This window comes from Myotis yumanensis, unplaced genomic scaffold (assembly GCF_028538775.1).
Source record: "Myotis yumanensis isolate MYYU_CA2020_CCGP unplaced genomic scaffold, mMyoYum1.0.hap1 SCAF_12, whole genome shotgun sequence".
Taxonomy (NCBI): domain Eukaryota; kingdom Metazoa; phylum Chordata; class Mammalia; order Chiroptera; family Vespertilionidae; genus Myotis; species Myotis yumanensis.
Window position 1 is genome coordinate 19,139,804 of NW_027223763.1, and position 20,024 is coordinate 19,159,827.

Consider the following 20,024-nt stretch of genomic DNA (forward strand, 5'->3'; position numbering starts at 1 on the left):
CCAGCATATCATTCCCCCAAAGTAAATCTAATTTAAAAAGTAACTCTTTGCACACCAGGGAAGACACCATTCTGGCAGTAAACACTGTATCTAACAGGATTTAGAAACACATGATGCATCATCCTAAAGGTGTACTGTAAATCTCATCTTTCAAAACACATAAGTTACTTCATTTGCTGTTTGGAAACTGCTAAGTCTCTTAGGATAATGATTCCAAATGAGTCCGTTTTCTTTATATCCAACTTGACGGCTTAAGATCATTAGTGTCCTCATGTTTGATGTTCTTTTTTAGTTATATTTTCTTTCCTAACCAAAGAATCTACCATGAAAGTGCCATTCATATCTTATTTTCTCACTTGATCCTCATAATAACCTTATGAAGAAAGAAACTGAAACTCAGATTAAGGGAAGCCAGTGTGGTTGAGTGGTCAGGACTCCAGCCTTGGGGTCACCTAATTCTGGGTGTGAATCTTTGCTCTTCTTGGAACTTACTGTGTGACCTTGGGCAAGTGGCTTACTTTCTTTTTTTTTCTTCTCATCTATAAAATGGGGATAGTGATTGTATCTACCGCCACACGTGATGGTTAAATGAGAAAATGCAATAAGATATACAAAAGAAATGCTTGGTCAGTGCCTTGCCCATTATAAGCTCTTGGTAAATGTTATCATTTTCTTTTTGTTATCAGCAGCAGCAGCAGAACAGCTTTTGTTTATGGTGCTAGTAAGGGGGAAAGCTGAGATTCAAATCCAGGTCTTCTGTCACTGCCTATCTCGCTGTTACATGAGATTGCTGAGTTCTGCTTCGTCTACCAAATGCTCCTCTATGCATTTGGAGGTCCCATGGAGACACTCTTTTCTGTGCCCTCTTTTCTTTAATAAATGATGTCAGCCAGCCAATTGCACAATAATTCCTCCAGGGATCCCATGATGTTCCATAGGACTTTTGAGTTAGAGAGTGAGATTAATTTTGGAACTTGCAGAATTTGAGGCCTTTAGAACATTTTGTTCTTGCCCTGGCCCATTGTGGCTGACAGGCCACATTATGTCCTGCTATCACAAAATCGACTTTTAGCAATCATGTGCCCTTGTATCTTTCTTACGAAATACATCTCTTCTAATAATAACTATATGTCATTATGATCTTCTTCAGCAGGTGTTTATTGAGCACGTGCTATGTGCTCAGTGGCATATGCAATGACCACAATAGACATGGTTAACAATAAGACATGATTTCCCTGCGTGTAATATGTATGCCATCCAAGAGGATATGCATAAGCATTTTTAATAGTTATATAACTATCATACTGTACATTATAATAAATAGAATAGCCACCAAGCCCATGATTTCAGATATTATTGCTTAGGACACCACTTAAACTAAGTAGTTCCAGGGTAATTCCATTTAACTGGATCATATGAATTATAGGCGCATGTTCAGTTAGTTCATGGGAAATGGCAGACATAGTAAGTTATGGAAGAAACTGAGACACTCTACAATGAGGTAGCATAGATACAAATTTCTCGTGAATCACGTTTTTCATCAAGATTTATTGAAAACATACCAATGAATATTTTATACTCTTTCCTTTGACCCAACGAGCCACAAAATTGAACCTTTATATGTAAAAGGTAGCAGTTTTGGGGGAAATAGCATTGCACTAAGATATAGGAGACTCGAAGCTTGAGTCCTGGACCTGCCTGCTGGTGTAGCTACAGGGCTCTCAAAGAACCTCCTCTCTTTGAACCTTCACCCCATCTTCTTCTTTTTTTAATTTTTATTTATTGATGAGAGAGAGAGAGAGAGAGAGAACAAGGAGAGGGAGAGATGGTGGGGGTGGGGAGAAAGAGAGAAACATCTATTTTGTTCCACTTATTTGGGCATTCATTGGTTTCTTATTGTACTCTACGACCCTATGTTGGTCATGGCCCTGCAGGGATCAAACCTGCAACCTTGGTGTATATGGATGATGCTCTAACCAACTAAGCTACCCGGCCAGGGCTCACCCTGTCTTCTGGCTCATGTGCTCCCTAATGCATCCTCTCCCTGCTTCTCATGACAATGAGAGGAAGGGCTTGTCAATTCTTTGCACATAGTAAACGCACTGGTTATGAATATAAGGATTTGGTGATACACGTCTTTATATGTTTAAGTCTGTGTTGTTTGCAATTATGATTAAAGGAAAGGTTAATCTGTATGTTTTCCTTTTCCTTTGCATCCAATCTGTTGCGTTTTGGCTCGTCACAGGTTGAAGAAAAAAAAGTTTCTGAGAAGACTCTTCAGACCCCACTCTTGCCTTCCCCTGTGGCTGATCACGTGAAGTGTAACATTTTGAAAGCCCAGTTGGAGAATGCTTCCCGAGTGAGTGCCCAGGTGTGTGGAGCGCATGCATTCCTTTGATTTCACAGGACCGAAGTTCCTCCAGGCCCGAGAGAAGAATGAGGTACTCTAGGACCCTGTGTCGGTCATGGTCCAGCCAGGAGACAGGAGCCACACCTGTCATGTGCAGAGAGATTTTAATATAAGGAGTTATTAACTGGTTACAGTTATGAATCGGGTAAGTGCATCGGCCAGCTCCGTAGGTCGTGACGGGTATGAGGGCCGCAGACGGCTGCATCTCCCTTTGCCTTCTAGCGTGCGTCCAGCTGGCATGGCTGTCTGGGGGGTGTCTTTCCTCCCCCACTGTTCTTGGTGGGACTCACCAGAGGGAGGGGGACAAAGCTTCTATCAAAATCATCTGACACGGTTCCTCCCAGGCTGTTATGCTTATGTGAAAGAACACATCCCAAAATGCTTTATGAGCTGTTAAGTGCTGCGTGGTTATAGAGCTGATTGTTATTCCTGATCTAAAATGCGAGGTGGGGGTTCAACTGTGGGTTTGGCTTTTCGCACACCATCCTTTTCTCATTCAAGCATGAGCTGGCGCATAGCAGGTGCTCAATAAACAAGCATTGATTGCTTTTGAATGATGAGGTGTTAATCCCCAAGATGGGGAATGACTCAAGGAGACATTCTATTTGTTGTTAACTTACATAAACACCAGAGAATATTTGTTATTGACTGAGTACTTGATGAACTACCGCCTCGATCCACCTTCACATTTCTATAATCCATTGAGTGTAGGAGACGTGAGAACAGGTTCGCATGCCAAGACATTCACCTGCCTGTTTTCTTTCACAGGCTGGAAAAGAGGAATCGACGTTTGTAAATATCAATAAGAAATCCAGTCTTCAGGACGCTAATGTAAGGTCTGTTGCTTCTTGTTTGAATGGGGAAACAATATTCTCTGTATCATCAACATGATCCTGAAAACATTACTCAAGAGGGTTTTGCTAAGAAAATCAGAGAGGAAGAAGAAAACTGGGTGAATGGGAGCCTGGCAAGATAGGAAAAAAGAAAAAAGACTGGCTTACACGACTTCATTTGAGCCTCAAAAATGTTGCTTATCCCCAGTTTTAATATTGCTACCTGCGATGCTAACAGAGAAATCACTTCGAGTTGCTTCTCAAGTGTAGAGATCTGACCTCGTCATTCCCCTTAAAGACTCCACTTTGCTCTCAGGGTGCCATCCAGACTCGACCACTGCAAAAATGCCTGAAAGCCTTCCCCTAAAACTGCTGTTTTGAATGGGGCCTATTGGTTATCTGGCATATTTTATTGAGGAAAGGTAAAAGTGAAATTTAATTTTTACCATGTTTACATATGCATTTGAATTAAAATGTTTTAGAGCAAGTCTTAAAGGTATTCTGATTATGCATCTTTCACATTAACTACTCTACGGTTCTTTATCTTTAAATACATATATTCCATAATATGGCTACAAGATTACTTGGAAGTAAGTAAAAATCGGTTATCCACAGGTTTCTCTTTACTCATTTTACTAGTAAATCCTGGTAATGCATCAAACCCTGATATTGGGGATGTGTGTCTTGGGCAGGGAAATTTTATGTGGTACCCCAATTACACTCAGTTCCTACTTGATATATTTTCTTTATTAGGATATTTTTTTGTTTTTGGATTTTCTATGGAATTTTTTTAAAAATTATATTTAATTAGTAGAGTAGAGAGGAGAAAAAATGATTATCTTAACTATTATTTTTATTAAGGTATAAATGAACAGAAAGCAATCCCCCTACAGCTAAAACAAGGCCATACAAATTTTTGTTGGGGTTGTTCTGTTTTGCTTTAGTTTCTTTATTTATTTATTTTTAAATTTTAGTTAACATACTATGCTCTATTAATTTCAGCTGTGCAGTATAGTGATTTGACATTTATATGCCTTATGAAGTGATCACCACGCTAGGTCTAGTAACCATCACTGTACAAAGGTAGTATGATACTAGTGGCCTGGTGCATGGATTTGTGCACATTGAAAGGAAATTAATTCAAAGAAATATTTTAATATCGCTATTCGCCCTTTCTCTATAATAAAAGTGTCAACCAAATTCACAATCGACAATGACAGATCAAAGCACAGGTGTGGAATTGGCACCAGCAAGAGCTTTATATATATCGTGCATGTGCGAGTCAACATTTATTTTTAAACTAGTGACCCGGTGCACGGATTCGTGCACATTGAAAGGAAATTAATTGGAAGGTGGCCAGTGGGGCAGGACTGGGTGAGACAGGCCAGACATGCACTGGAGCCAACCTCCCGTGGTCCCTCCCCGGCATCTGTGGAGTGAGCAGGGTCCCTCCAGCAGGTGGGGTCCCTCAGCCTGGCCTGCAGGGATTGGGCTGAAACCAGGTCTCCAACATCCCCTGAGGGATCCCAGAGTGGGAGAGGGTACTCTGCAAAGTTGCTGTCGTACAGGGCGTGGAATGCAAATGCAAGTGTGCAGTAAACCAGACTCGGGCTGACAGTGTCCCAGCAACAACATAACCACGAGGCCCCACGAGGAATCCGGCTCCCTCCTCTCTGGTTTCGGGGTGCGTCACCAGAGAACCACTGCTGCCAAGTCACTGCAGCTCAGCAGCTTCTACATTGAGTGTCTGCCCCCTGGTGGTCAGTGCACATCATAGCAACCAGTGGGATGGTGGGAGGGACACTTTGCATATTAGCCTTTTATATATATAGATTATTCCCTCTATTGCTTATGGTATACATTGAATCCCTGGGACTTATTTTATAACTGGAAGTTTGTGCCTCTAAATTCCCCTCACCTTTTTGCACATCCCCCCTAAGCCTCTCTTTTCTGGCAACCACATTATTCTATGTGTGTTTTTTTTTTTTGGTCTATCTCTAGAAGTCCTATTCCTATACGTGTGGAAACGGCCCAGCCAGCAGTGGAAAAGCCGGAAATCAAGCCTCCCCGAGTGAGGAAGTTAACAAGGCAATACAGTTTGTGAGTTCTTACTGCAAATTTCTCAGATATTACAACAAGGGTGATGCTAAATGTTCAGTCATGAATGCTTCTTAACCCTTCACATCAGTCCCAAAGAGCCATCCCCAAAGTACATTTAATTTCCAGGTTAGGTCATAACAAGACCAGACCTTCCTCCCTGAAAACACTACAGAGTTGGCATCTATGTTCATTATAAAATGCTGTGAACAAATTACTACAAAACTTAGTGGCTTAATTAAAACAATCTGCGCGGCCGGTATGGCTCAGTGGTTGAGTGTCCACCTATGGATCAGGAGGCCAGGGTTTGATTCCCGGTCAGGGCACATGCCTGGGTTTGGGGCTTGATCCCCAGTAGGAGGCATGCAGGAGGCAGCCGATCGATGATTCTCTCTCATCATTGATGCTTCTATCTTTCTCCCTCTCCCTTCCTCTCTGAAATCAATAAAAATATATTTAAAAACAAAACAACAATAACAAAACAATCTGCCTTTATTGTCTTCCAGTTTCTATGAGTTGGGAGGCCAGCCAGGGTTTCGCTGGTCAGGGTCTCACAGGCTTTTCGAGGTACCATGGGGAAGAACAAAATGTCTTTGATCATTCTCATCTGAGGACTCGCAATTTAGTAGAGGGAAAGGCAGATTACAAATAATTGTAATCCAAAGAATACCGGTAGTGCTGTAGTAAGGGTGGCGATGGTCTTCGTAATAGTAGCAGTACTGACCCAAGGGCATTTTTCATTTCTTGACCTTGGCTGTGGCACCAGGCCTGGTCAGTGAGCTGCAGGGGGGGTCTTCCGGTGCAATGGAGACCTTGCGAGGCCCCTGGAATTAGAAAGGCTCCTGGTGGAGGCCTGGCTAGTTTACTGCTGGAAGCTCTTGGGGAAGTTAGTCTATGATCCTCTCTTTCTTCCTCTGTAAAATGGGTGAGATCATACCTACCTCTGAGGAATTTTGTGAGGGTGGTTAACATGAGTTAATGCGGGTAAACCTCCTAGCCGGTGACCTGGCCACAGGATAAATTAGTCCCCATTCCTTTCTTCTCAAGGACCTGAAAGCTTCTGAGAAAAAGCCAAGTTTAAGGGGACCTACCCTTAGTGCACAGCCTAGGACAGGGAGTAAGGCGATCCAGCTCTCAACCAGCTGTCTCAGGCCTGCCACCTTGTGGAAGGAAGGAGGAGGAGGGCAGACACTTCCCACCTCATTATCCCTCCATAGAAACTTCTGGGCAGTATGAGCAGCTGTATTTCCTAAGAAAGCCCAAACGAGTAAGACTCAGATAATTAACAGCCGTAATGCTCTCTGGGGGACAAATTAAACCTTGAAAAATCTGCTTCCCTGAGGATACGGCTGGCAGGATTAGCCTGGCCTTTTACATTTTGAAATTTAAAATGTTGCTGTCAGCCACTGGGGATGTGTAATCATGTTGGAAACAATGGCTGATACATGGCCTGGAAGAAGAGAATTTAACCAACTCACCAAATTGCCTCCTTTAAGCCTAGCACGTTTAGAAAGTGACAAGCTGCTTTATCTTCTCCAGAAATGTAACTTAACTGTTTCTTTAAATATAGTGTGAAAGTTTTTAAAAATTCAAGCAAGACAACAAAGTCCAAAGAGAAGTAACCAATTCCCTAGAATCGCTCCATCAAAAATAATCAATGTTCCCATTTGATGACTTACTTTAGACATTTCTCTCTGCGTGCATCGTGTCAAAATAGGGGGGAAAGTCATTTCGAAGAAAATAGTGCTGCACATAAAATTTTACTTATTAAAGTGTTGTTTCATGAATTTAATATTAATTTACCTCAGGTAAAACTGAAAGACTTGATGAACTTTAGATACATGTTTCTTTGCTAAGTTAAGACAAACGGTTGTTTTAAAAAATTAAGAATTTGGAGTCTTTTTCCATTTGAGGCAGTATCCATTTGCTTCCTGCTCCGAAAGATGAGCTATTTTTTAAATGGCTTTTTATGTAAAACTAAATAATAGCTATGCTTTTCAGGTTACAATTTTTCTAATGAGATAATAAGAAATTTCAATCCCACTCTTCCACTTAACTAGCTGTGTGACTTGGGCAACTAATTTCAATCACAATACATGGTGGTTGTGAAAATTAAATAGCTAATGATGTAACTGATCTGACTTAGTTCATCAGCAGGAATCCAAACTCATGGTGTCATTAAGTTTCCTACTTAATTGTTCAAACCCTACCTGTCCTCCCTTTTTTGTAGTAAGTCCCAAGTCCTCCTCTTGAGGCTTCTCCATTCACAGAATGACCTCAGATCCCCAGAGCCCTCCTCAGTCTGTCCCACCCACACGGCAGCCATGTCCCTCGGCCACGTTTCCCACAAGGCCCTCTGCTCTGATGAGGCCGTCATGCGGGACCCTACACGGGCCACACTGGTGCCCACTGGTCATCACATTGGTGCCCACTGCTCATGGGTCTTGTATCTACCCTCTTTCGCGCAGCCATCATTTCTTTCTTTTTCTAAAAAAAAAATTTTAATTTTATTTTAGAGAGAGAGGAAGGGAGAGGAATAGAGAAATAGAAACATTGATGAAAGAGAATGCTGCCTCCTGCACGCCCCCCACCAGGGGTTGGGGGGACTGAGCCTACAACCTGGGTATATGCCCTGACCAGGAATTGAATCGGTGACCTCCTGGTTCATGGGTGGGTGCTCAACCACTGAGCCACACCATCCAGGATCAGCCATCATTTCTAAAACACAACCTTATGGCTGGGTGGCTCCAGAAGTGCCACATGGAGAGCCTTAGGCGAAGTCTGTCAGGGTCCCCAAGACTACTGTCACCTTTGATGACTCGCTGGAGGAGTCACAGAATCCAGAAAAGCTGTTCTCCTCAAAGCGAGGGTCAATTAGAGTGAGAGGATGCAGCATAAAACAGCAAAGGGAAAAGGTGCATCGAGTGGAGTCCAGCAAGTCCAGGCTCAAGCTGCCAGGCGTCCTCTCCAAGAGGAGCCCCCTGGGCGGTGCTGAAGTCTCCCAGCAACAGCGTGTGACACACACGTGAAGTGCTGCCAACCAGAGCTCGCTCCAGACTTGCTTGGCATCCAGCGTTTGTATTAAGGGTCACTCATGTGACTGACCTTAGCTACCCAGTCTCCAGCGCCCCAGAGGTCAAATCGATACAGTGTGACTCCCAGCCCCAGGCATTCATACAAACAGACATTCTGCCATAAATCACATTGAGACCAGGCACTGCCTGGCATGGCTTTAGATGTCAGGTACAAAGACGCTCTGATGAGGCAGGATCTTCCAAGGGCCCAGAGGTCCCCCCGGGGCTTGTCAGTGACCAGGGGTTCATTTGGAGCGGGCGGGGTTTGTTTTGATCATCCCAGGCCCTCCGAGTTAGCCATTTACTGCTCAGGGAGCAAGCAGCCTGACTGGCATTAGGCGCTTGGGGCCTTGTGTTAATTTCTCTACGTTTGAGAAAATGTTGTCCATACTAAGAACGGGGGATGGGTGCTGCTGCTCTGGTCCTGTGCTGGGATGATCCGACCTGGGGATGAGCCCAGCTGGTGCTTGGACTTCCCCACCCTCATGGTGACGAGGTCCCTAGGTCAGCTTCATCCGGCCAGGAAGCAGAACAGGCGCTACCAGGGGAGAAAGCAGTTGGGTACCGTTACTGCTGGGGCTGATGAAAAAGTGTTGGGCATCGATAGTGGTGATGATTACACAGCATTGTGAATGTATTTATGCCACTGCATTTACACTTACAAACAGATAAAATAATATTATGTTATGTGTACTCTTTCCTTAAAAAACTTATTTGAATCCCTCGGCAAGTGACAGAAAATCCAGCCCAGATTAGCTATGGCAAAAATGTCAGTGTACTGGGTCCTGTAAGCGGGGCCTCTGGTAGAGGGGGACCTCTGTGTAGGGGACCCCCCACCCCCACCCTGGCATCCTCGACCCCCCGCCCGCCCTTCCTCTCCTCCCCACAGCCTGCTTCTTATTGTAATGAGCAGAGCTTCATGTGCTTTTAGCAACCGCAGTGATGAAGACGACCTCCCCCCGGAGCTGGCCGAGGCAGTCGGCGTGACCACCACCACCACCACCACCACCACCTCCACGGCCGCCGCCGCCACGCAGGTCTCGGCACCACTGGCGTCCCCCAAGGTCCACAAAGTCACCTCGCCTCAGAATTCCGAAGGCAAGAGCCCGCTGTCCCCAGGGGCCAAGGTACGGGGGCGGGGGGGAAAGCAAGCCGCTCTTGCTGGGGATTCGGTAGAAATGAAGTGTGCGGCATCCGTGTGCATTTCCGTTTGCATCACCAACGCTTGTAAAAGCTTTGCACTGTAAAACAACCTCACCACCAAAGCATGTTTTTTTTCTATAACTGTCCCCAACGGATAGGCTGTGAGAGACAAGTAGTATACTATAGAACCATGCACACCGTACTGTAAGGGAAATTCAATAAGAGATTTTTGAAGGCAATTTTGAATTCTGAATATCATCGCTACACAGACTGTTCATTGGAAAGATAGAACGCAAGAAATGGGCTTTCCTCCCACAGCGGAAAATTGGGAGGAGTAACATGTAGACGTATCCCCAGCGCAAGCCTTATGTCGGAGAGCCTGTGCAAACGGTGCCCCGGTGGGGAATGGTTTTCTATCCGATGGTTTGAAATGTCAGGGTATTGCCAGCGATGCGAACGGGCCGTGACAAAGGCCTCACACAACCTTTCTCTCGGTTCCCTTGGAGTGACCCCTAGCTGTGGTCCCTTCAGCCTCTGGTCCAAATACGGTCGCACCTATTGCTCCCCAAGCAGATGCTGAGCCAGAGGGGGCTTGGCCTGCTGGCCCCTCTGAGGAGCGGTGTGTGCACGGGGTGGGGGCCTGAAGGCAAGGCCAGAGCCCCGGACTGTGGCTGCTTGAAATGAGCTGTCACTCTGCAGCCCTGGTTTCTCCGAGCCTCAGTTTCCTCCTCCAAATGGGACTCATCTCGGCCACCCTGCCCAGCTGCTGGGCTAGCTGCGGGTCCAGTGGAGGTTAAAGTGCAAACCGGGTGCCGAGGGCCTCCGCAGCATCGAGGTCCCGACTCCTGGTAACATCTAGGTCCCAAGGTCCGGGCCCACATCCTGTGTGACCAACGCCAGTCTCCCACTGGGTCCCTGCCCAGGATCGCCGGGGTGATTTTGCCTTCCTCCACAGGAGCCTGGCTGGACCCCTCAGCCAGGGACTCCCCGGACCACAGCTCCTGCTTTTCTGTAGCTCACCCCCTAGCATCTGCACTGGGGTTCTCTGCTGTGTGGAGTCCCCCGTGTCGCGTTGCCGGAAGGGTGGGCACAGGCGCCTATGGTGTATCCCACACCCTGGTTGAAACCAAGTGAAAACATTTGCAAAACAGACAGGAGTTCCGTGGGGATGGGGGCAACATCCTAGCAGAGACCACAGGCTCCCTCTCCTGGCGGTCTCTGACCTGAGGGTCCTGCTTGTGCCAAGTTGATGGGGCTTATTATTCCCCCTCAGCCCCCCACAAAGGGCCTCAAGGTCCCCCACGCTGCTGAGACCCCAGGACAAGAGGAAAAAAAGGTTTTCTCCAGAAACGAACATGATGGTCAGAGCTACCCCTCTCGCACTGTAAGGATCTTCCTCATTATGGTGCAGATGAATTCAGCTCCTGAGGCCCTGGCCCGCTGGGTCCAGGATGGGGTCTTTGCTCTGTCTGCATACAGCCCGCCCCCGCCCCCCAAATGCCAGTCAAAGAGCAGTCAGAGCCTTTCAGAAACATTGCAGCTTCAAAATCAAAGGCAGTTCTCCAGCCTGCACCTGCTTCTACTCACCAAGGTTTCAGGAAGAAATCAGGGTTTGGTCCTAACATTTTGTTCACTGCTCAGCAAGAGTTGGGGTGGGGGTTGGCTTGATCACGAGGTCGGTATGAGACGGGGAGGAAAGAGGCGGGGACCTCTGCGTGCTGGTGAAACTCCGCTGTCAGTCCCGCATTGTCACTAACCGAGATGTTTCTGTCGCCTCCGTAGAGCCCCTCTGACCGAGGAGGTGCCTTTACCTTGGAGCCCGGCGACCTCCTGATGGATTTCACAGAAGCCACTCCTCTGGTAAACCTCCCCTCTCGCTAGAACCAGAAAAGCCACAGGCTGTAGAGACACCTGGGCAGGGGGACAGATGGACAAAGGGGGGCATCGCTGTGGGGAAGGCTCTTCCTGGTGCCGCTCTCAGCCTGGAGGCCTGGGGGTCAGCTTTCGTTGAGGGTTCAGGCACTACGGTCCCGCCCAGAGTCTACAAGGGAGGGCCGTGCTCCCTCTCCTCTGAAGATGGCGCTGGTCCCACCCCCACCTGCCTGCTGCTCCCCCAGCATTGGGGCTCCTTGGTGCTTGGGGCTTGGCTTCCTGGCTTCCTGGGCTGCGCCCCGCATGCCCACCCATGGGGCATCCCCTGTCGCTTAAACAACATGCGCTGGTCTGAAGCACCTGCTCACGTCCTCGCCTGGCTTTCCAGGCCCCTCGTGCCTCCCTGCCATCCTCCATCCGCTACATACAGGTCTCCCCTTCGGGAGGGGGCCCTCCTGGGACTCGTGCAGGCGGGAGAGCGCAGAACAGGGGTCCTGCAGGCCGGGCCTGGCTCCAATCTCTGCTCCCTCCTTAAGAGGCTTGCCATTGGCTAGCCGCCGCCTCATCTGTCAGATAAGAATGTCATCGTTTGCACTGTCTGCCCTACGAGTGTTAGAAGGATGGAGAGAGAGAGGGAGGGAGAGGGAGAGAGAGAGAGAGAGAGAGAGAGAGAGAGATTTTCAAGAATGCAAAGCACCATAAGTACATGTAAGATATTACTACTGATATTATTGGAAAACGCAGGCAAACTTGGATGTATCTTGGACTCGCTGTAATATCCGGGTTTACTTGAGCATCAGTCACAGTCCACAAATTTGGAAAGTGAGTCAAAATGTGAGGCAAATTAAAACCGTCTCCTGAGAGCTCACTGTGCTCCCCGCCATGTGAGGCTCGGAGTGGACAGGGCAGCCAGAGGTTGGAGGGGAGGCAGGTTGATAAAGGGCCAAGGTGGACAGGGGAGCCAGGCACAAGATGCACAGGGAGAAGCCAGAAGGGGGAGTCATTCGGGTGTGGCTCGCTGGAGGAGGATTCGGTGGATAGGAGGGATTTCTGGAAGGTTTTCAAATGGGGCACGATGCTGTCCAGGCTTTAGGAATGATCACCAGTCCTGCCTCAGCTGGCCCAAGGCCATCCCCTGTGATTTATACAGTTTTATCTCTCACCTGGAGATGGGTACCATCTCAGGGCTTCGAGTCGGCAGCTTTGGATAAACTGCTGAGATCGGACGGTTCTAGGAACCTTCCGAGTTATTCCCCATGTGCAAGTGGATGGAACCAAGTTATTCCGGGTCTTTTTGTTAGAAAAATTGCCAAGAGAGGGTAACTCAGAAAGAGGAGCCTTCGTCATCCCTTTACACAGTTGGGGAAACCGAGTCCCAGCGTGGGGTAATCACACAGGGACTGATATGGCGCAGGAACCCAAGTGTCCTGACTCCTCCTCCGGTGCTCTTCGCATCAGACTGGGCTGCATCCGGCGTCTTCTTTAGGGAACTTGCCACCTGGGAGAAGAGCCTGGGAGAAGGGCTGTGTTTAAAGCACTCCCCAGACGGGGAAAGTTCGCCAAAGGGCCTGGAGCAAAGGGCAGCAGGTTAGGTGACGGGGCCTGGTGCTCCATCAGTACCCCATGAGTACACCCGTTACATCCTGGCGGGCCTCGGTGGCAAGCTGAGGACATCCCACCTAGCTGGAGGGCAGCATCCCCCAAAGGACCAGAGAAGCCCTAAGGTACAGTCTGAAAGCCTATGGGAGCAAAGGGGAGAAAGCAACGTTCCTAGGCTTCACGGGACCAGGGTTTTCAAGTGTGAGTAGGAGTTTGCCACATGGAGAAAGTAGACCCAAGCATTCTATGCAGAGGACACACCATGAACAGAATACGGAGTATTTATTTAAAAGGCCTGATATATCTGAGAACTAGGATTAGTTTATGAAATATCTATATGTCAATATATCATAGCTTTGATAGGAGTCATGGGATTCAATTAAGACCATGTTATGGATCCAGCTTGTAGATTGAATTGCCCATCTTTTCTTTGACTATAAGACTGAGGTTAGAAAGGAAGCAGCGTCAGGCAGCGACCCAGAGGTTCCATGATATGAGATGCAAATGCCTAATAAGTGACTGTCCAGCCTCTGTCTGTACCCCTCCAGCAGCAGGAGCTCATTCCTTCTCCCCAGGACACCCGGCTGGCATCTCTGGGGGCTCTTAGCTCTGAACCCGGGGCCAGGATGCTGTACTGCCCGGGCACAGGACGGCTGAGATCCTTGTACTGCACCGAGACCGGGCTGCCCGCTTCACATGAAGTTTGCGGTGAATACGTGCTCTCAGGGTGAAGCATCCTTTGTCTTGCTTGCGTGGATTTGAGGCGTGAGTGCACGTTCACACAGCAGGCAGCCGGAGGGCTGGTATTTTGGCGGGAGCCCACCCCATTTGGGCTTTCCTCGGCATCGTTGGCTTTGCCCTCACTTCGCTCTAGAGTCCTGTCTTCTTTGGGTACCTAAGGGTTCCTGAGAGGAAGAGGGCCTCTGGCAGCCTGCTTCTCCCTCTGTCTGGTCCTCTGCCCTCCATCTCCTCCATCTGCCCCTCCCAGTGTCACAGCAACGCAAGCAGCAGCCCTCTCTGCCCTCATTATCAGGGTGATGGGGGATCATGTTGTCTGTGACTTGGGACAGCAGAGGAGAGATGGGGCTTAAGGTCTGGGGCCGAATGAGACCCCTAAAGCCACATCATGGCCCTGGTTGCTTGGAGAACGGAGGAAAGAAGAGAGCACAGAGCTGCACAGACAGGGAGCTGGAGAGGTGAGGGGGATAGATGATCTTGCCTTCATCTCCCAAGACACTATCAGAGCTGGTCTAACCCTGGTAAATGTCCACCCTCATGAGCCAGTCTGTGCAGGGTGGTTTCCAAAGAAGCATAGTCCAAACAGCCAAGCATAATGAGCAGGTTCAACCTTTGACTGGAATCTCTAAAAAAAAAACGTTGAAAATTAAACTCCCACCTGGTAACACTTCTTGCATCTCTTTGCTGCCCTCTTAGCTCTCTTGCCCCCTGCCCACCTGCGAGGACTTTCATCCCCAAGCTCTTCACAAAAACATTCTTCCCAGCTTCACTCTTGCAGCATTTTCCCCTCCTTTCCCCAAACCTCTTCTTCTCTCATTCCCAACTCCTTGATGGTGTAGCTCAATTTAGCAATCGAAGTCCCACCACCTCTGCAGCTCGTTGTCTGCCCAGTCCCTGAATCGGCACCACAGACTTCATAACCGGATCAGTTTCTGCCTGAGATGGAAGAGGTGGGGTGGGGTGGGAGGGGAGAGAAGGCAGTGAGTGAAGACAGCACCCACTCTCCATCTGCTGTTCTCTGCAGGGGTGTGAGTGTGAGCAGTGCGCAGAGGATGCTGGTGTTGAGAGAATGAGGGAGGTTGGAAGGAGGACGGATGCTTTCTCTTTGGGGTTTGTCCCTCCCTGATCCCCGTTATTTCGTAAACCACTCACCCAACTGCAAAGCAGAGCTGGTCACAACCCAGGCCTCTTCCGGGTCAGGGATGGTTGGTCAGGGAGGAGGCGGGTCTAGCCAGAGGAAGGCTGTGCTGGGCACAGAATGACTGGGTTTCCATTTGTCTCATAACTTAGTTTTTATTTTGAGCCTCATTCTATCATGAGGGCTAAAGCTTCACCCCAACTCAAATCGGGGTACCTCTTCAGTCCCCCTATGTTCTCCAGGGCATGGAGAGAGGGAGGGAGTCATCTAGTTTGTGATGTCATCGCTTGCCCATACATCGGGGCCCTCTGCTTCCTGCAGGCAGAGAGTGGAACATCAATCACTGTCCTGCTGGGGTGTGCATCCCGATCTGCTGGACACACCACACAGCCCCACTACTCTGGGACCTGCCACCTCCTGGCTCTCCCTGGCTTTAATCTCCGTTCCCCAGCCTCAGCCCACAGATGGGGGCACAGGCCCCTTTGCTCAGTGCTCCCTAATGTCCAGCCCTCCTCCCTTCCCCTCTGGCTTTCTCCTCCGTCCTCAGACGGGCAATCTCTTTCCTTATCTGGATGATGAAGCCTCATGCATTTGCATCGTCATTTGTCCAGGCTGAAATCTTTCCCAAAGAGTCGGATTTTGAAACGCAGAAGCCAAGTAGAATCTAGCTGCCCGAATGTGGGCAAGACCCAAGGAGCAAAGGAAATACCAGGCCGAGAAAATAGAACGGTCTTTCAGAAGAGTGTCCTGTTACATGTTATCTCACTTCCTGCTCAGTTCCTAGAGTTAAGCGTGCGGGAGCCGCAGGAATGTTCTTTTGTCCACTCAGATGCCTGTTTAGAAAGGTGCTTTTGGGATCAACATTTCTTGAGCATAAAAAAGTCAAATGCTGGGCAAAGGCTTAAGTCACGATGATAACCTTCAATTCAAACACTGGCGGGCTGTACCCATGTTGGCTCCTAGGCAGGGCGTCCATGATTCTTGGTCATTTAGGCCAATTGTTATTTTCTTCAAAGAGCACACATTGAGCCTGCTGGTACCTGTAAAGGCAAGGGCCCCATGGCCTGGGGTCCCTGGTATAGTGGTTCTGGCTGGGGCTTTGATGCCTGGGACAGGGGTGGGGACCGAGCCTGAGGGCAGACGGGAGCCAGCTTCATGCAGGCCATGGATACTGTCAGACGGACGGATGTAGGATTTATACTGAGGACCAGAGAGAACAGTGGGCCAGGGTGTGGGGGAGGGAGGAGGTTAAACTTAACTGCAGGTGACTCATATGGACTCACTTGTTTCTGAAGAATAGCTTTAGAACCATCAGGAAGGGGTCTAGACCCATGGATTTAGACTTTGCAAATGCCATTTCTGCACATCCCAGATTTGAAGAGTACAACATGGCTGCCGTGAAGGCCACTGTGAGATAACGGTTGTAAAAGCCCCCGGAAACCGTCCTGGGCCGCAGGTGGTAGAGGACGAAGTTAGATCCGTGTGGAGACAGGAAAGAGGCCTGCAGTTTTCTTGACCAGCTTTCAATGAGGCTTACCCAGCGGCTGTACTGTATTCATTATGGCAGGATCAGACCAACTATGTAAGGAGACTCTCTGGAGTGACAAGATGCCCGTGTTTATTCTCTGGAGCGAATGGTCCCTCCCTGAGACCCAAGCTAACCCCGTCAGCGGTCCCCGCCCCTGACATCAGAGCATTCTCTCTTCACCATCCTCATTTTCACCAGTACACGCTGCTGGACCTCTGCCGGGTGCATGGCACAATTTAGGGCTGGGGCGGGGAACCTGGTATCCCTAGTGACGTGGCATTTTCTCACAATGCTTGGCATCTTCCAGCTAAGCAGCAGGGTACCCCAGTGCTCATACAAGCTGCCAAGGCCTGGGCCCGTGGGTGTGGGAGGGGAAGGCCAGTATGTTATCTGCACAGATAGAGATGACAGGTTCAGCCCTAAACTCTGCGTTCCTCCTCGCCGCTGACGTATCTCTTTCCTGGAGCGCACTCCTGGGCATCTGCTCACCGATTCGCCATAAGGTGGACCCTTGTTTAGCAGAGTGCAGGAGGCCACCAGGCATGGAAGGTGGTCGCTCCCATGTGTGTGGCCACCCCTCATAGTGCCCCCATGCCGACATCACTCACTCACAGCTTTCTGGCTTGGCCTGGGCAATGCTTCAGAGTCCTCAACAGCGTGCCAGGAAGACACTGCCAGTCCCGTGCAGTTGGCACAGGAGATGGCCTCTACCCACCCCCACTGGGTTGGGGTTTTGAGGCGGAGTTCTGCTCAGATGGTGGAGGAGACAGATGCGGGCCAGAGAGGAGGAGAGAAGGCGGAGAGAGGAGGGCGGCGGGAGGGACTAGCCTCCAGTTGTCCAGAGGCTGGAAGTAGACTGCGGGTGAGACTGGCTTGAGAGCAGGAGTTGACAGATCCGTCTTGCACTGTGCTATCTTTCTCTCCTTCCCCCTCCCTTATCTCCTCTTCCTCCTCCCCATCTCTCACCACCTCCTCCTCCCCTTCTCTCCTCTCCTTGTGAGCAGGCAGAGCCCGCCAGCGCCCCCCACTGTGCCCACTCTCGCTGCTCTCCTCCACTCTCTCTCCCCATGAAGGAAGAGACCACTGGAGTTTGCATGCACCCTCCAATCAAAACGAGGCTGGTAGGTACCCAGCAGGGAGAGGGGCCTGGCCAGGAGAGGCGAGGCGGGCAGGAGCCACCAGGCGGCGGCCGCAGGGGTGTGCAGGAGCCTCAGACCCCCCAGGAGGCCGGCTGACAGGTGCTCTCGCCTCATGATGGATGCAGAGTTTGGAGACCAGCTGGCTCTGGTCACACTGGGACACGGGGCTGCGGTCCTGGCCCTTCGTCGCTAGAACCAGGTCTCCAGAACCAGGAAGCTTGTTATTCTAGAGCTTCAATGAGCACAGATGCTTTTCCCAGAGAGGAAATTCTTAGTTGCATTTCTACTGAAAATAAAAGCTTTTTAAAACGTGTCTTTCTTGCTACTTATCAAGATAACATGAGTATTACTTAATGACTTGAAAGGAATCACCTGTAACGCCAACCTAGCATGTTGTTGTTTTTTTCATTTTTGCACGTTTCCTGCTAATACGTATTCATATTTTTACAGAGTTAAAGCATAGTACCCATGCCATCTTCTGTTTTTCACTTAAGGTTGTGTTCTTTCTACCTTGTCCTTGTTACCACATTCTCTGTGGCCGTTTATATGCCCCTCGGTGAGTGGTCCACCATTTACCTAACCGGTTCTCTACCGCAGGGCGCGGGTTTGGTTCCCAGTGTGTCACTTTCCCAGGGAACACACGTAGGCTCTGGCATCAGGCATTTTATTTTCTCAGGCTAGACCAGTGGTCGGCAAACTCATTAGTCAACAGAGCCAAATATCAACAGTACCACGATTGAAATTTCTTTTGAGAGCCACATTTTTTAAACTTAAACTATATAGGTAGGTACATTGTTATTAACTTAATTAGGGTACTCCTAAGGCTTAGGAAGAGCCACACTCAGGGGCCAAAGAGCCGCAAGTGGCTCGCGAGCCGCAGTTTGCTGACCACGGGGCTGGACCCTGCTAGGTCCAGTATTGGGACTGACTTCGCTCCCTCGCTAAAGCGGTTATCCCAAGTGACAGCACCGTCAGGAGACCATGCTTGGCCACGGAGCACAGCTGCTGGAATAGATGTTTTCTTATTTAGAGCAGATACAACATAATTCTTCGGAGTTGCCAATGTTCACATTTCTTTCATAGCAGTAATCAACCTCTCTCCCTTTCTACTTCATGCTGGTCTGAGAGTCTCATCTGTACGTTACCTTTCATTTGGCTGTTGGTCTCAGAACACCACGTGGAGCCACTAGGTCACACAAGGAGCATGCACCACGTGGCGCTGGCCCCAGTCCCAGTCTTGCTGGGCTGCAGGCAGCCGCCACCAGCAATCTGAGTTGGCACCTGAGTCTTAAGGCAAAGCGTGGAGTCCATGCTGAGAATTTGGAGATGTTTAAAGAGGCGGAAGAGAAGTTGGGGGAGGGGAGCAGACTTGGACTGGACCTCTCTCTGACTATTGCAAGGACATTATCATTCCCAGATCAGTTAGATTGAGACCTATCCCACCCATTCAGAAACAGCAAATTTGGGTCTGGTTGATGTGAACTTGCTCATTCCTACTTTACTCCCCATTAGAGTGACTCAAGGGCACCAAGGAGCCATCCCAGGTTCCATAGGCAAGACCCTGAGGGACACAAAGGCTGCTTCCAATGGGCAGGTGTCTCGGCTGCAACCCTCTGGGGGGTGTGGGTGGGGGGGCAGAGTGTGCATCCCCATCAGGTGTGCAGGCAGTTTCTGTGCCCTGGGGCTGCAGACAAAGCTAGTGCCAGAGCCATCAGGCCCCTGGGCATGCGGGCAGTTCTCTAGGGCGGCTCCCCCCATGCCCCAAGGATCCAGGAGACCAAAGACGTAACGACCAGACAAAGAACGGAAGCAAAGGCTCTTTCTGGCCACCCAACACTGCCTGATCAGATGGCTCACCCCCCTCTCTCAGACCAGCCCTGTGCTGCAGCCACCCCTGGAACTGGGCCCTTTTGATCGCCATGCCTTCTGTTTCTGAAGGCCACGGTGGCAGGATTCTCACAGGCTTATGCGGGTTCCTCCGTGGCCCAGAGTGTACAGGGAGTTCAACAACTAACGTGAGCAGATAGGGAGTGCTTTCTGGCCTAATTGGTCCAGCTCTGGACTAATGTGTAATCTTGGGTAAGTCACTCCTCTGCCCATCGTGATAGACTCTGTCCAAAAATGTGGCCTCTCAGCTTCTCTCTAGTCCTTTCCCTGCAGCCACCCAGGCAGCCCCGGCCTGCCTCATGTGCACCTGGTCAGTGGGTCAGGACAGGGATAGGGCCCAGCATGCCTGGGAGGCCCCAGCAGACCCCAGTGAAGGGGGTTCCAGGGCGAGGTAAGCCTGGGGTGCCCCCCAAACACGAGATTACAACAAGGGGCGCAGATAAAACCACTGGCCACACTCCTGCGGGGCCTCTGTGTGTTTACCTACACAAGCAACGAAGGCTCTGCGTGTGTGCCCTCGAATCCTTCAGTTCAATTTAGAAAGCACACCGCCAAAGGTGGCAAAA

The 20,024-nt window shown here is 49.5% G+C and overlaps 1 protein-coding gene across 5 annotated transcripts in view; it reads left to right on the plus strand.

Annotated features, from left to right (window-relative positions):
• The window catches only part of EPB41L4B (erythrocyte membrane protein band 4.1 like 4B), a 115,753-nt gene that overhangs the window by 84,283 nt on the left and 11,446 nt on the right, over positions 1–20,024 (plus strand). For 2 of the 5 annotated variants that reach the window (XM_070430946.1, XM_070430942.1), the window contains exons 18-23: positions 2,246–2,371; positions 3,179–3,246; positions 5,245–5,343; positions 9,346–9,541; positions 11,340–11,417; positions 17,437–17,553. In XM_070430946.1, the coding sequence (XP_070287047.1) occupies positions 2,246–2,371; positions 3,179–3,246; positions 5,245–5,343; positions 9,346–9,541; positions 11,340–11,417; positions 17,437–17,553 (684 nt within the window). The remainder of the gene's footprint in view (positions 1–2,245; positions 2,372–3,178; positions 3,247–5,244; positions 5,344–9,345; positions 9,542–11,339; positions 11,418–17,436; positions 17,554–20,024) is intronic. The other 3 variants (XM_070430943.1, XM_070430944.1, XM_070430947.1) reach the window with 3 other exon arrangements.